The sequence below is a fragment of the Capra hircus genome, chromosome 16 (assembly GCF_001704415.2).
Source record: "Capra hircus breed San Clemente chromosome 16, ASM170441v1, whole genome shotgun sequence".
In the NCBI taxonomy this organism is placed as follows: domain Eukaryota; kingdom Metazoa; phylum Chordata; class Mammalia; order Artiodactyla; family Bovidae; genus Capra; species Capra hircus.
Window position 1 is genome coordinate 40,637,832 of NC_030823.1, and position 15,990 is coordinate 40,653,821.

The window sequence follows — 15,990 nt, forward strand, 5'->3', positions numbered from 1 at the left end:
AAGCTCCAGCCTTGACCCTTAAAATACAATGAATCCGTCCTTTTAGGTCTTAGCATCAGTCTGCAGGAGGCTGTTCTGTGGCTCAAGGAGGCCTGTGTTTGGAGGGAACAACCCTGTCAGAGCAGAGGAAACGGTCCTCATCCTTTAAACCTCTGTGCAGAAGCCACATCCCCAGGGGTCCCTGTCACAAGGCTTGGGGCCCTTACCCTTCACTGCTCTCCCTCACAGCCCTCTGGCTTGTGGTTATGTATCTGAGGTTCTTTTACTAAAGAGATTTTCCCTGCCTCAACTGTAAGGTCCATGGAGTCAGGTCTGTGTCTGTTTTTGTGTTTCCTTGGGTTACCGAGGTCTGGAACAATACGTGACACATAGTAGGTGTTCAGTTAATCATCGTTGAACAGACAACAGCTCCAATGAGCATCCTTCTGCTCATTGGATGTGAACAATGAGGAGACAGGAGAGGCTCAGAGAAGAAGATGGCCACGGAGGGTGGGTCCTGGGGCAGATTGACTTAGTTCAGTTCAGTCGCTCAGTCATGTCCAACTCTTTGCGACCCCATGAATCGCAGCACGCCAGGCCTCCCTGTCCATCACCAACTCCCGGAGTTCACTCAGACTCACGTCCATCGAGTCAGTGATGCCATCCAGCCATCTCATCCTCTGTCGCCCCTTCTCCTCCTGCCCCCAATCCCTCCCAGCATCGGAGTCTTTTCCAATGAGTCAACTCTTCGCATGAGGTGGCCAAAGTACTGGAGTTTCAGCTTCAGCATCATTCCCTCCAAAGAAATCCTAGGGCTGATCTCCTTCAGAATGGACTGGTTGGATCTCCTTGCAGTCCAAGGGACTCTCAAGAGTCTTAAGATTGACTTAAGGAGACTCAAATCCAGCAGCATAGAAGTGGGAGGAGGCAGAGCCCTGGATGTCATGCTGTCCCCTCCCCACTTTCCAGAGGATTGAAACTGTGCAGTGATTTGCTCCAGGTCACCTTGGCTGGAGCCCAGACTCGAACACTGGACTCTCAGTCTGGTGCTCTTTCCTCTCAGAGAAGCAAGCAGGTGGACAAACATGAAGGAGGGAGGACCGTGGCTGCCCAGCTGGCCTGGGGCTGGCTGCTTCTGCGAATCAAATCTGTTTGCAGGTGAGGCTGTATTAGAGAGAGGGCATGTACTTAGGAGCTGTTCGCCCTAGGCAGGAATTCCAGCTCTACAACTCACAAGCTGTGTGACCTCAGGCTAGTTACTTCATGTCTCTGGGGTTAATTTTATTTTATTTTTTTTGGCTATGTAGGATCTTAGTTGCAGTATAAGGATATTTTAGGGCTTCCCAATTGGTGCTAGAGGTAGACAACCCACCTCCCAATGCAGGAGTTTGATCGCTAGGTTGGGAAAATCCCTAGAGGAGGGCATGGCAACCCGCTCCAGTATTCTTGCCTGGGGAATCCCATGGAGAGAAGAGCCTGGTGGATTATAGTCCATGGGGTTGCAAAGAGTCAGGCATGACTGAAGAAACTTAGCACACATGCACACATGGGATCTTTAGTTGTGGCATGTGGGATATAGCTCTCCGACCAGAGAGTGAACCCAGGCCCCCTGCATTGGGAACAGAGTCTCAGCCACTGTGTGGAAGTCCCTGGGGTTTGGTTCTTTTTTTGCAGTGAAATGGGACAAAGACATTCCCTTCTGAGGAATGCTGCAAGAACTCCCGAGAGTGAACGGATAGGGCCTGGGACGTGGCCAGCACTTTAAAGCACTGGCTTTCATCGATTTCCTGGCTTCCAAGGGAAGGAGAGAGAAGCAGGGGCTCAGGGAACCTTTGTAAGTGACAGGGGTCCCTCTCCACAGGCTCCCCTCAGGCCTTCTGCCCCTCCCCAGCCCACTGAATGCCTGCACATCCTCAGCTCCCAGACTAACTGCTGTGCCCGATCTAATGAAGGGCATCTCATTAGCGCTCAGCAAAAGCTCATTAAGACCATGAGCTGTGCGTTAGTGGGTGAAGGAAGGTCAAGGTCCTTTTCACGGGAGTTACTGCCTCTGGGACCCTGTGGAGCCAATATTTGCAAACAAGATGAAGGGGGAATTATTTGTAGCCAAGTAGGCAGCGAAGGGGAGAAGGCAATGGCAACCCACTCCAGTACTCTCGCCTGGAGAATCCCAGGGACAGAGGAGCCTAGTGGGCTGCCGTCTACGGGGTCGCACAGAGTCAGACACGACTGAAGCGACTTAGCAGCAGCAGCAGGCGGTGAGGGGGGTGGCCAAGTTTCCCCGGAGCTCGCAAATAGTCACCAGCATCCTTCCCCTTGTGTGTTTCCCAGATGACTGACGGTAAAGAATCTGCCTGCAGTGCAGGAGACGCTGGTTTGATCCCTGGGTCAGGAAGATCCTCTGGAGGAGGAAATGGCAACCCACTCCAGTATTCTTGCCTGGAAAGTTCCATGGACAGGAGCCTAGTGGGCTGCAGTCCATGGGGTCGCAAACAGTCGGACACGACTGAATGACTGAGCACATATCCTTCCCCCAGCCCTGCCCCAGCCCTCCCCCGAGGAGAGAGAGAAGTACTGACCCAGAGCTGGACAGGGAAGTTGCCATGCTGGGCCTGAGGAACCAGGATATATGATGAGGAGATAAAGAATACCATCCACAGAGAGTGGACCCTGCTGGGAGGCAGAGATGGGCAGGGACCCAGGCAGCCTGGCCATGCACTGTCATTGCCTCCTCTGAGGCTCACAGTGTTCATCTGTAAAATGGGAACTCCGCTCCAAGGAGCACTGTGAGGGTCATGAGAGAGTTGTATTGATGTAGAGGAGCCCTAGTCACCTGTTGGAGGGAGGTGACAGCAACATCAGGGCCTGGCCTCCTTCATCCTTGACCTGCCTGCTTGACGTCCCCAGAGCACCCTGTAAAGATGAAGACCAACAGGAAGGAAGAGGAGCTGTTTCTTAAAAGCAAGGAAATGGGCGTAGTGAGGGTTTCCTGACAAATGGGCATGACCTGGACTGCATGCAAATGATATGCAAATGACCATACCTCCGCGTTAATACTAGGTTATTGGGAAGGTCTCAGAACAATAGCTTGATGGCAGTCTTTTCCCTGAGCACCTTCTGGGACATCTTGTCAACTTGCCAGCTCCCTCCCTGCCCCACCCCCTCACACCTGGTCTTTTCCTATAAGTTTGCCTTCTCCTTCCTTCCTGTTGTTGGAAGATGTCCAACTCTGCAGTCATGGCCTTCTGCCCTCTACGTCACTCCCTACAAGTGCTGCTGGAGCCCTGGCTGACCTGCCTAAATCCTTGACCAGCTCCTTCAGCAATAGTGCTCTGCCAGACCTCTGCTGGCTCAGGTTTCAGACAGGCTGATGGAGAAATTCTTAGGGGTGAAGTATTGTACAAATTGAAGGGTTTCCATCCAGATTTTCTAAGAAGAAAGATAAGAGTGTCCCTGTGCCATCATCAACCTTTGTTACAATTCCCCGAGAGGCTGCACACCCTCAGGGATGAGCACACACTCTGGGACAGGCTGTGTGTGTTAGTCGTGTCCGACTCTGCGACTACATGGACTGTAGCACGCCAGGCTTCTCTGTCGTGGCATTCTCCAGGCAAGAATACTGGAGTGGGTAGCCATTCCCTTCTCCAGGGAATCTTCCTGACCCAGGGATTGAACTTGGATTTCCTGCATTGCGGGTGGATTCTTGACCATCTGAACCACCAGGGACAGGCTGGTTGGGGTCAAACTCTGGGTTTACCACCAGCAGCTGCCTGACTCAGGCAAGGCAATGTCTTCAGCATTTGTTTCCCCAGACACAAAATGGGTCCAAGCACCCCCTCCCTAAGGTTAACAACTGAGCTGATGCATGTTGAGCCTTGTTTTGAGTTGAATTGTGTTCCTCCCAAAAGATATGTTGAGGCTAACCCTGGTCCCCATGAATGTGAGCTTGTTTTTAAAATATTTTATTTATTTTGGCTGTGCCATGTCTTAGTTGTGGCACATGGGATTTTCGATCTTTGACGCACCATGAAGGATCTTTAGTTGCGGTGTGTGAACTCCTGACTTGCAGCATGTGGGGTCTAGTTCCATGACCAGGGGTTGAACCCCTGCCTTGGGAGTGCAGAGTCTTAGCCACTGGACCACCAGAGAAGTCCCAGATGTGAGCTTATTTGGAAATGGGATCTTTGCAGGTGATCAAATTAAGATGAGGTCATTAGGATCTGATACAACTGAAGGCAATGTGACCTTCACAGAGAGAAGACGGGCAAGTGAAGATGGAGGCAGAGACTGGAGTGATGCCTCTACAAGCCAACGAATGCCAAGGGTGGCCAGCCACCAACAAAAAGAAGCCAGGAGAGGGGGACGGAGCAGAGTCCCCCTCAACCTCCAGAACGACCCTCTCCGCCTACACCTTCCATCAGATTTCCAGCCTCCAGAACTGGGAGAAAATAAACCTCTGTCTTTATAAGCCACCCAGTCTGAAGCACTTTGTTACTAAGACAAACCCTAAGAAGAGCAACTGGCATGCTAAGAGCTATGTGTCAGCTTATACCATTAACCCGGTGTTTGGTGTCTGTCTTCACCATGGAGAGTAGGAACCAGGATCTGATGCTCCCTCAGCAAATACTGAGTCTCTGTTGGGTGCCAGGCACACAGTGGGTGTTGACAGGTTGTTGCAGGTCTGTCCTTCATGCCCAGCCTCCCTGTTAATATTTACAGGTGACCAGGCTAGCTCACCTGGAGACCATCCACCCACCCTAAGGGGTCAGTCCCAGCTCAGTCTGTGTCCAGCTTCCTAATGCCCTGGGCCGATGTCTGTCCCAAGGAAGAAGGTCACAGCACGGTACTGGGAACATTGAAGGGGCTAATTAGTGTCCCGGTAGGGAGCCAAATGGGCTCCACTCCTATGGTGCCCCCCACCCCCGAAAGTTCCCCAGCCTGACTGTGGGCTCCCAGAGTACTCTGCGACCCTGTTCCCCAGAGGGTCCTGCCCCTTCCACTCCACCTCCATCTCCTTCCAGGCCCAGTGCCCGCCTCGAGCCAGGTTCCCAAGGCACCATGCAAACACTTAGTTATCGCAATTTGAAGAATACAATGGAGCCAGCAATGCTTAAAATGCTTGTGTTAATGGCGGCGGTCTGCAGTTTCATCTCACTTTAATAAGAACTATCTGCTGTGAGCAGGAGGCAGGCACGACCAGCTCCCCATCCCAGGAGTTGCCCCCTCCCCTAAATTCCACCCAGAGTCAGGGTGGGGAGGTGGGGGTTCAGATCTGTGAGGAAGGCTGTGCTGGGGCCCCATGGCTTTCCAGAGAGCAGAGCCCCTTGAGTCTGCGGCCGGGATAGGACATGCAGTAACCCAGGCTGGTCCTTCTGTCCTCCCAGGCCAGGACCTAAAGGCCTAGGGAGGACCACAGGACCACCCAGCACTGGCCGCTGTAAAACTGATGGGGAGGGAGGGGGCAGGGGGTGTGAGGCCCTGCCCTTGAACCCTCTGTGCTCTTCCTGCAGAGTTCCCGAGGGAGGCCACTCTGGCTGTGCCACTGACCCAGCTACAGCTCAGTTACTTTGCCTTCTGATGCCTTGATTTTCACATCCATAGATAGGGGCCCTGTAACAACCACATCAGAAAGTTCTTGTGAGCATTGAGGCAATGTGGAAATTCTGCAGAGGGAAGCCCTCTGCAAAAATCACCTGAACCCCCTGGGAACCAGGTTCAGGAGGAGGGCTGGTCTCTTCCCCTAACAGGGAGAGGCAGGGCAGCTGCCAGTGTCCAGCAGTGGGGAGCGGCAGCCAGCTTCACCACCCAGCAGGGGCTGGCACTGTGATGAAGGCAGTGTGGGTCACACAGGTGGGTGATGTCTGGCCCAGGCCTGGGAACATAAGGAATTGTAGCCTAGCTGCGAACAAAGTGCCTCTGGGCACCGAGAACAAGCATCTCACCCCCACCTACTGGACCAAAGGTGTGCAAGTCCAGGTGCAGTGCCAGGGCTATAGGGAGGTCCCATTGGGCAGGGGGATCTTATAGCCGCTCCGGAGGAGCAGAAGGCAGGCACCCAGCCCCAGGGCCCCCGCCAGGAGCACAGCGCCCAGGGCTTTGAGGAAGGAAGTCCTGGTCCGCGTGAAGGAGCCGGGCGCCATGATGCCGAGCAGGGCTGTGCTGACCGTGAGCGTGTAGAGGATGGAGACGCCTGTGTTGAGGGCGACGATCTTGCCGAACTTGGCAAACGGGGCAATGATGCAGAAGAAGAGGGGCACCGTGGCGATGACTGTGGTGAGGGCGCTGGAGACGATGGCCACGCCCACATGCCGCACCGCCTCCAGCGTCCGCCACTGGCGCTGCGAGTGGGCGTCCTGGGGGTAAATGAGAGAACGCTGGGGCCCCGGAAGGGATCACTCCCTGCCTGGGGCTTGGGATGGGGGTTTGGGCCCTGGGAAACACGCACGTGCTGTCCAAAGCCAGGCTTGACCCTGCAGGGCTCTGATTCCCCCTTCATAAATATGTGTGTGTTGGGGGTGGGGGAGGGTGAGAGGGGGGTAATAACAGCACCTGCTCCGACGGCTCTGCGGGAACATAAAACCAGCTCCCCTGCAGCAGTGCCCAGCGCTGGGCACACAGTGGGGGCTGGCTAAACATTGCTATGACAACCGGAACACTGATGATCTGCACGGTAGGTCCTCGAACATGGGAGCCCTGACTGGAACTGATTCCTTCTTTTGACCCAGAGAAGCTAAATGTATAACTGATTTAATTTATGTATTTATGAATGTTTCATACCCAAACAATTCCAAACTGGGGAAAAGCAAAAACTTTACGAGACCCAGAGCTGGTTTTGGCACTGAGTACGTGGGTATGTCTTCCCTAAGCCACAAGGTCCAGTGAGGGTGGGGTGGCCTCAGGGTCACAACTAGAAGGGCTCAGACCTGCTTCCTGGGCTTGAGAGTGAGACTGGGAATCAGGGACTCGAGAAACAGGAAGGGCCCTTGGACAGCGCCTGGTCCAACCCCTCATGCTCACTTAGGGAGACGGAGCTGGGGGAGTGGACCCATCCACGGCCCACAGTCATGCTAGGTGCAGCTGCCTGAGAACTCAAGTCCCCTGGTGGAGAATGGCCCTGGAAACAGAGGCTCCTGCAACACATGCTGGATGGGAATCGGACACCATGGTGTCCAGCTACCCTTGGGGGCCTTCGTCAGTGGCACTGGGGAGGAAGAAGATCCCTTAGGGATGGGAGGGGCAGGTGGGGGGCTCACCTCAGCCTGGTGAGGGGGCAGACTCTCTCCAGCCAGCAGGTAGCCCTCAACCAGATGGACACAGTAGTCCACGGAGGAGCCGACAAGAATGGACAGGGAGATCGCCTCCACGGCGCCCATCTCCCAGCCGCTCCAGTACATGATGGTCACCACAAGGCACACGATGCCTGCAGGGGCAGGGAGGCAGCTTGGACCTGGCCCCACCCATACAGTCCTGGAAGGGGCTGGGCAAATGCAGAGGGTCTCTGGGGAAGGCGAGGAAGTCTATGGCAGATCCCTCAGCTCTGGGGACTGGTGAGACGAGGAGGGACAGGGCCTGAGAGGGCTGAGGGGGCCTGAAAGAGGTGACAGAGGGGGCAGCAACACACCCTTGGGCTGAGACCTGCCACCTGGTGCCACCTGGCTCCTCTTGGGGAGTGCACGGCCCTATGAACAATTGTCACAGAGGCTCTTTTTGCCTGGGGTTGGGGGGGGGTGTGTCTTGGGAAACCTTCACGCAAGAGATGAGACAGTTAAGGGTGGGGAAGAACTTGAGACCGCCAGTGAGACCCCTGCCCGCTCCTGGCCCCGGCCCACCTACCCAAGATGCTGAGGAGCACAGGCAGCAGGAGTAGCACGTGGGTGGTGAACACGGCCACGGCGGCCACGCAGATGAGCAGGGACAGGGCCAGGCCATACAGGGCGCTCTGCACCCCTGCGAGGGAGACGCAAGGGCCCTCAGCGGGGCTGCAGCGCTGGGCGCCCACAACCCCCTCACCCTCGTGGTTCAGAGGTACGGGGGTCACGCAGGTCGGCACCGCCACAGCCAGCTGTGTCCCTCTGGTGACTTTCAGCCACATGCCCTCTCTGAATCCCCATTTCTTCATTTGTAAAAGGGGATAATGACAGTACCTACTCCCTAGGCCTCATTTGGAGTTTAAAGAGATAACATGGGCCAGGCCTCAGCCAGGGCTTGGCATTGAGAAGGCCTCCTAATGACAGATGGCTGCTTACAGCAGTCACTGGTAATGGTAATGACCGCTGGCTATGATGGCCATTAGCATCGTTACCATTTCTTTTTAAGTGGGCAAACTCAGGATCAGAGGATGTGGCCAGATGCCCCCAAGCAGGAGGGGACCCAAACTCTGGTCTCCAATCGGTGTTGGCGGCCACTGTGTCATTCCAGTTCCTCCAGGGCTCTTGGCCAGAACTGAGAAGACAAGCATGGCTCAGACAGGCCAGGCCGTAGCCTCCCTGGTCCGGGTCACCTGCCACCGCCCGCTGTGCCGGGGCCCTGGGGGAGGGGCTGCCGCTCGCCTATGATCTCCATGAAGATCTGCTTCCAGTGCTCGCAGGTCTGGAAGCCGTGGTGCAGGGCCGAGCCCTCGGGGAGTGTCTTCAGCTGCTGCTGCAGGAAGTTCTCCCAGCGGAGGTAGTCCGAGTAGGTCTGGAAGGAGGACTTGCCCTTGTACGTGGTCTGCGGGGACACGAGCCAGTGAGACAGGTGGGTAGCTGAGGCCTGTTATGCTGCCCTGGCGATGCCCGGTCAGCTCTATAACAAATGCAGTTGGTCCCTGGACATTGGCAAATGGAGTGTGCTGCATGGAGGGTGAAGGGTGAGCCCATCCGAGACCACCTCCCACCAGCCTCCAGGTGCATGTGCGACTCTCACAGCAGTGGCAGCAGGTTCCAAAGCAACCAAAGTCCCTGCCCCATCCCAAAAGAACCACCTCCAACTCCCAGAGCCCCTGGCTCGGAGTCCCACCGTTGGCCCATGCTGTTTCCTTTGCCCTCACAGCCGGCTTCTGCCCCTCCTTCAAGTAGGGTTCCGTCTCCTCCAGGAAGCCTTCCTTGATGCCCCAAGACAGGCATCCTCTGGGCTCTTTAAGCCCTTGATGCTTCCCCATCATTGTTCTCATCACTGTCTGGCAAGCTGCCCCCACCTTCTCCTGGCTGGACTGTGAGTCTGGGAGGGCAGGTGGCCTGTCTGGTTCACAGTGCCCAGCTCTGGAACTTTCATGTATATTACTTCATTGATCCAATTCTGCCCTCCCTGAGCACAAACCGATTCACAATGAGTCTGTGTGCAGGTGTGTGTCTGAGTGCTGGTGGGGTGGGAAGTAATGTCCTGTCACATGGAGGGACCTGAGCAGGGATTCTTCAAACTGTGGCTTCAGCCTTAAAAAGGAAGGAAATTTGGACACAGGCTACAGCACAGATGAACCTGAAGAGTATTATGCTAAGTGGAATGAACCAATCATAAAAAGCCAGTGCTGTGTGAGGGATGAGAGCGGTCAAATCCATGGGGACAGAAGCAGAGTGGTGGCTGGAGGGGGGCCCTGGGGAGTCCACATTTATCGGGAACAGTTTCACTTTTGCAAGATGAAAGATTTTAGAGATGGACGTTGGTGACATTAGCATCACTGTGAACACGCTTAATATTACTGAACTATACATTTACATTGGAGAAGGAAATGGCAACCCACTCCAGTGGTCTTGCCTGGAGAATCCCGGGGACAGGGGAGCCTGGTGGGCTGCCGTCTATGGGGTCGCACAGAGTCGGGGTGGGGATGGCTGGTCCCCTGGCTTCCATCTCTCCTGGGGGGACCCAGCACAGGGGCTCTGTGGCCCAGAACCTGGCCCCTCCCAGTAGCAGAGGGGAGCGTCTTGAACTGTCACCTACCCCCACAGAATGATGTGAACCCTGAGCCTTTGGGGAAGAAGGGAGGTGAGAGCTGCCTGGCGTTCTGTGTGGCAGAAAGGCCCAGCCTGGTGGTCAGACAGCCTGGATTTGCACTTGATGCTGGCACTCATGAATCCTGTGACCTTGGGCAAGCAACTTCATCCCTCTTGGCCTCAGTCTCCCCTCTAAGGAGACCCCCTCTGCTCTGCTCTGGGACGGGGGCTGGAGGTCAGTGGTGACACTGCACTCTGTCAGGTTGGCACGCTGCCCTGTGCCCGGTTGGTCCACCCAGGGCTCACCGACTCGAAGGCCATGGAGATCCACTGCACGCGGCCGTCTTTGACGCCCACGGCCCCATGTGACAGCTGCCCTGGGAGCAGGTGGGGTTCGGGCAGCTCCTTGCACTCGGGGTGCAGCATGTGCAGGAAGGAGGAGATGCTGTAGCCTGCAGGGATGGTGGAGAGGGGGTTGGGGTGCACCTGGTCGGGAGCACCTCTTCCCCCATCCCACCCACCCATGTGTACCCACCCATCTGAGTGTACATGCCAGGGGCACACGCTTTCCCCCCAACTAGTTTAAAAAATGTCTGAAACTACCAGCAATGTCATTGGGAAACCTACAATTCCCATTTGCCACTGGGGCAGAAATTGAAATCCTGTGCCTTCTCAGAACCCACCTGCCAGTGCAGGAGACGTAAGAAACGAGGGTCCAATCCCTGGGTGGGGAAGATCCCCTGGAGGAGGAAATGGCAACCCACCCCAGTATTCTTGCCTGGGAAATCCCATAGACAGAGGAGTCTGGTGGGCTACAGTCCATGGGTTGCAAAGAGTCAGACATGACTGCAGTGACTTAGCACGCAGCACATGCATGCCTTTTCATGCATGCATGAACCCTAGTCTAACCCAGGTTACTACTGAGGGGTTGGCCCAGACCTCACCCCCAGTTTTGGGAAAGCTGCTCCCACAGGTGTGCCCTGCACATCGCACACCTCCCCAGGCCTGTGGACTCTCTGCCTGTTCATCCTCAAGCATGAGACTACTCTCATCTGGAAGGTTCACATAGCTCCCACCCTCACGTGGACACACACACACAGACGAGAGTCCGCAGACACCCCAACTCCAGGCATGTGAGCCCTGGGGGCTGTCCCCACCTTGGACCTCACACCCACCTGAGGGCAGGCACTGGGCCCCGCCTGGCTTCACCAACTCCGAGTTCCCCGCTATGGCCTTGCAGAGGCGACACAGGTGCCCAATTTCCTTGAAGAGGTCAAAGCTGCTGTCATAGATGACGCTGCCCTTTCCCAAGGAGACACAAGCCAGTGCAGCTGCTCAGTGAGTCTGGGACTCAGTCCTGGCCCCACCCTGGGAAGGAGCCTCCGGCAGCTCCTGCAACCATCCTGGCCAGTGCTCAAACCCTCTGCCTGGTTGCCCATGGTCCTGCCTGAGCCTGCTCTGCCCCACCCCCAGCAGCTCCTCTGCTCCCATCACTGCCCACCCCCACGGACCCCCGCAGTCTCCCTTCCTTGAGTTTACTCACAGCATGCTCACCTGGGCTCCGTGCTTTCCCCCTCCCTCCGCACAGCCGAGTCCCACCTGCCCTCCATCACCTGCTTCCTCTCCTCCCCACCTCCCCGTCCCTCCTCTGAACCCCTGTGGACTCATGGTCCAGACTGGACACAACTCCTCTGACTCCACCTGGCTCTCAAATTACTTTATGTCTGAAGCCCTGTAAACCCGGCTGGGCTGACTTCCCAGGCAGAGGTTACGACCGAGACCTACATCCACAGTCCTTTCCACCACGTCTCAGCCCCCATCACGTGCCAGGCACAGACCAAGTCACACCTCTGTCTGTCAGATCCTTTCTCCTCCAGCGCCCAAGAGCCCAGCACCAGCACAAACATGTACAAAGAGGGAGACTACCCCAGGCGAGGGCACCCTGGCTGAGGCACACAACAAGGGCTATGGGCATGGGGTCGGGGAGGGGTCCCCTGCAGGAGAACAGGGAGGGTTTACCCACCTGTTGCCCTCCCCTCTGTTCCACCCCTAGTGATGCAGGGCGGCTGGCTTGGTCCCAGATTCCTGGGTGATTCTAAAAGCTCGACCCTGCTCCATCCTCAAGAGAAATGATGCCCCAGGGGTCCGGGGAGGTCCTGTCTGGGCTGGGTGAGTGGTCAACGAACTAAGGGTGGGGGTGGGGAGCTGGGCTGGTGGTCCCTGCGCTGGTAGCTGTTCATCAGCCTGCTCTGGCGGGGCCCTTTGGCAGCTGTCCAGTGTGGGCACACGCACCGGGTCTCCAATGACGTGGTTGTCCCCCTGACGTGTGCGGTTGATGCCAATGATGCCAAAGACCACAAAGACCATGGCCCCCGTGTCCACCAGCGGCCGCACTGCTGGCTTCCCGCAGCCCGTGTTTATGCAGGGGTTGAAGCCGAAGGTGGCGGAGAGGCGGGCCTTGGGTGCTGCAGAGGGAGGCACAGCTGTACAGAAAGGCCAGGCCCAGCCTCCCGAGGCCCCACGGCAGCCTCCCTGCACATACCTTTCTCGCTGGGCACGTAGAAGAAGCCTTTGGTCGGCCCATCGGGGCTGGAGCTGAGCAAGCAGCCGGGAGGTGCCACACACACACGCCCATGGAAAGGGGGCTTGTGGGACTGGGCAAAATACAGCTTCCTGTGGAGGCAAAGGAGGCCGGGACTGAGGCCGGGAGGGCCAGGAGGGCCAGGAAGGGCTGGGGAGGAGAGGCAAAGGCATGCAGAGGCTGGAAGAGCAACCCAGGGATCAAACCAGCATCTCTGACGTCTCCTGCATTGGCAGGCGGGGTCTTTACCACTAAGGCCACCTGGGAAGCCCTCCAGGGGTGCAAGAATTCTGAATGACCTCAGGGCCAGCCTTGGGGTCATTGCTCAGAAGCCCCCAGCCCCACCTTAAACTGAACAGTTATAGAGCTCAAGATTCTGTTTGAAGAAAGGATACCATGGTCAGCTTATTTACCACTGGAACTTGATGTAGCTCTGGGATTCCCTGGTGGCTCAATGGTAAAGAATCTGCATGTAATGCAGGAGACCCGGGTTTGATCCCTGGGTTGGAAAGATCCCCTGGAGAAGGGAATGGCAACCCATTCCAGTATTCTTGCCTGGAGAATTCTATGGGCAGAGGAGCCTGGCTGGCTACAGTCCATGGGGTCACAAAGAGTCAGACACGACTGAGCGACTAACACTTTCTTGATGTAGTTCCAGGTGCTTTCTAGAATGTTCTAAGCTCATCCAGACAGCATGACCCCAGTGGCTACTGTGTATCTGCAGAGGGAACCTAGCTCTAGAGGGCAGGCAGAAGGAGCCCCACCTCCTGAGCCAGGTGGGCCAAGCTGGAATGGCCCAGTGAGCCCATCTTGGTCATCCCCCGGCCCCAAGCTGAGTCCAGCCTCAAGTGGGTGCTCACTACCCCAAGGCCAGGCCCTGCCAAACAGACTATGGTCCCTGGTGTCAGAAGTGCAGGCCCTGCACTGCCGTCATCTGGACTGCAACGGCAGCGGGCTCTTCCTTTCAGAGCACGTATTGTAATTTGTAATGACATTGCGCTTGACTTGCTAGCTGCTCTCTCCTGCTAGTCAGCCCGAGGGCAGGAGTCACATCTGTCTTGTTTACCATCCCCAGCACTAGCCACATGCAGGCCCACTGACAGTGCTCAAGGTTTATTAAATGAATGAATGGATAAGAATAAGGCCCTCAGCTAACACAGCCTCAATGGTCAGAACCTGGGGAAAAGATGCCCCCAGCTGGCTTGGAGACCCCTCAAGGCACAGCACACAGTTGCTCATTAGGTATTTGGGGGCAGTGACTTCATGCCAGACGCTAGGCAGGGCGTGTGTATACAGTAGATAAGGACAACACACACGGGCTCCCTCCTGTCACCTTACAGTCTCAGGATGTTAGCCGCTCAGTCGTGTCCGACTCTCTGCGACCCCATGGACTGTAGCCCGCCAGGCTCCTCTGTCCGTGGAATTCCCCAGGCAAGAATACTGGAGTGGGTTGCTTGCCCTCCTCCAGAGGATCTTCCTGACCCAGGGATCAAACCTGGGTCTCCTGCATTGCAGGCAGATTCTTTAGGGAGGGGCAACACTAAATAACTAACTTCTGAATTAACTGTATGCACTGAGAGTGTGGATTGAGCCTTGGGGAGGTAGGCAGAGTGTACTCATTCTTTCCTTCACTCATTCACCCAGCAAGTGTTTCCTGAGCACCTGCCACATGCCAGGCCCTGGACCAGGTGAGGGGACACGGCAGGAGGCCTATGTTCTCCTGAGCAAAGACAGGGAACGAACCAGCTGTCAGTATGATTCCAGGAGGTGACGGGAACCAGAAAGAGAGCAGTTGGGGGATGTAGGGGGAGAGATGGGGTGTGGCTGTTTCAGCTGTGGGAGGGCGGTCTGGTCAGAGACAGCCGTGGGTGGGGAGTATCTGGGTAAGGGCCTAAATCTTGAGAAGGAGTCAATCATGGACTTCCCTCGTGGTCCTGTGGTTAAGACTCTGCCTTCCACTGCAGGGGATGTCGGTTTGATCCCTGGTCAGGGAACTAAGAGCTCACATGCCACGTGGTGCAGCCAGGAAAAATAAAAGTCCATTTCTGGAGGAGCTGGGGAAGAGCACCATAGGTCCAAGGAACAGCAAATGCAGGAGCTCTGAGCTGGGAACTGCCTGGTGTGCCGAGGGGCAAGCAGACAGCATCTCTCACAGAGCCATTCAGAGGATAAGGGGCAGATGGGGGAGAGAACTGCGGGCCTGGCATCTTGGTGTTCTCCCATCCCCAGCCCTGGGGGGAAGACTGTCTAAGCACACATGCAGGAATAGGCAGGGGTTTCTTTTTTTAAAAAAGAATTTTTTTTTAATGTGGACCACTTTTTAAAGCCTTATTGACTTTGTTACAATATTGCTTCTGTTTTAGGTTTTGGTTTTATGCCCCTGAGGCATGTAGGATTGTAGCGTCACTGACTAGGGATTGAACTTGCCCTCCCTGCCCTGGAAGGCAAAGTCTTAACCACCAGACCAACAGCAAGTCCCTGGACAGGGGCCTGCTGACATCTGGCGGGAGGGGCAAACGAGTGGGAACCGGCTCGTGTGCAAGGCTCTGTTACCGGGTGTGCTGCTGCTCCTTGGCGGCCACGTAGAAGCTGAAGTCAAGCTTCCAGCCCCGCTTGGTGTCGCAGGCCAAGGTCGTCACCATCCACTTGCGGGAGGGGCTCGCCGCCTGGAGCAGCCCTACTGTAGACATACAAGCGGTCAGCTTCTTGGTGAAGTTACCAAAAGGCGCTCTATACACCTAAGCAGTGGATTGACAGAGACAAGACAGGTGACTCCAGGAGGCTGCCTCTGCCTGGGCCGGGCCTCAGGCCGGGTCCCCTCCCTCCTAGGAGAGCTCCCTGCCCCCCGCCCCTGTTCCAGCCCCCACAGTCAGGGCAAGAGCTCTGGGCAGAACCCAGGAGGCTTGGGTTCGAGTTTAAAGATAGGGCAAACCTTTCCCTCTCTCTCTCTGAGCCTTAGTCCTTCAACTGAGGATTTACTCCAAGCCAGCCCTGAGCTGGGCTGTGAGAATATGACACTGAACCAGACGGGCTTGGTCCCTGCCCTCCTAGAGCCACCAGTGATGATGGTTTGGCCACCTCATGCGAAGAGTTGACTCATTGGAAAAGACTCTGATGCTGGGAGGGATTGGGGGCAGGAGGAGAAGGGGACGACCGAGGATGAAATGGCTGGATGGCATCACTGACTCGATGGACGTGAGTCTGAGTGAACTTCAAGAGTTGGTGATGGACAGGGAGGCCTGGCGTGCTGCGATTCATGGGGTTGCAAAGAGTCAGACACAACTGAGTGATGGAACTGAACACTTAAATATTAGGATGTTAAGACCCAGGAGGAATGGGGCAGTGGAAGAGGAGGGTGAACTGAGAATTATTTCCAGGACATGGACCAAGGAGGTGACATTATGCTAAGAAACCTGAACGGGGAGCCAGCCGTGCTTTAAGCTGGAAGGCAGGCTCTCCAGGCAGTGGGAATCACCTTGTAAGCATTGGTGTAAAGGTCAGAGCCAGAGAATACCTCACATA

General features: G+C 56.0%; 1 protein-coding gene across 1 annotated transcript in view; it reads right to left on the reverse strand.

The window, feature by feature from the left end:
* Positions 5,087-15,990, reverse strand: part of DISP3 (dispatched RND transporter family member 3) — a 57,270-nt gene continuing 46,366 nt past the window's right edge. Inside the window, exons 13-21 of the mRNA XM_018060350.1 lie at positions 15,022-15,206; positions 12,430-12,560; positions 12,180-12,352; positions 11,063-11,189; positions 10,194-10,339; positions 8,529-8,688; positions 7,813-7,926; positions 7,233-7,399; positions 5,087-6,332 (exon numbers count right to left, since the gene is read on the reverse strand). Coding sequence (XP_017915839.1) covers positions 5,970-6,332; positions 7,233-7,399; positions 7,813-7,926; positions 8,529-8,688; positions 10,194-10,339; positions 11,063-11,189; positions 12,180-12,352; positions 12,430-12,560; positions 15,022-15,206 — 1,566 coding nt within the window. The 3' untranslated portion in view covers positions 5,087-5,969. The remainder of the gene's footprint in view (positions 6,333-7,232; positions 7,400-7,812; positions 7,927-8,528; positions 8,689-10,193; positions 10,340-11,062; positions 11,190-12,179; positions 12,353-12,429; positions 12,561-15,021; positions 15,207-15,990) is intronic.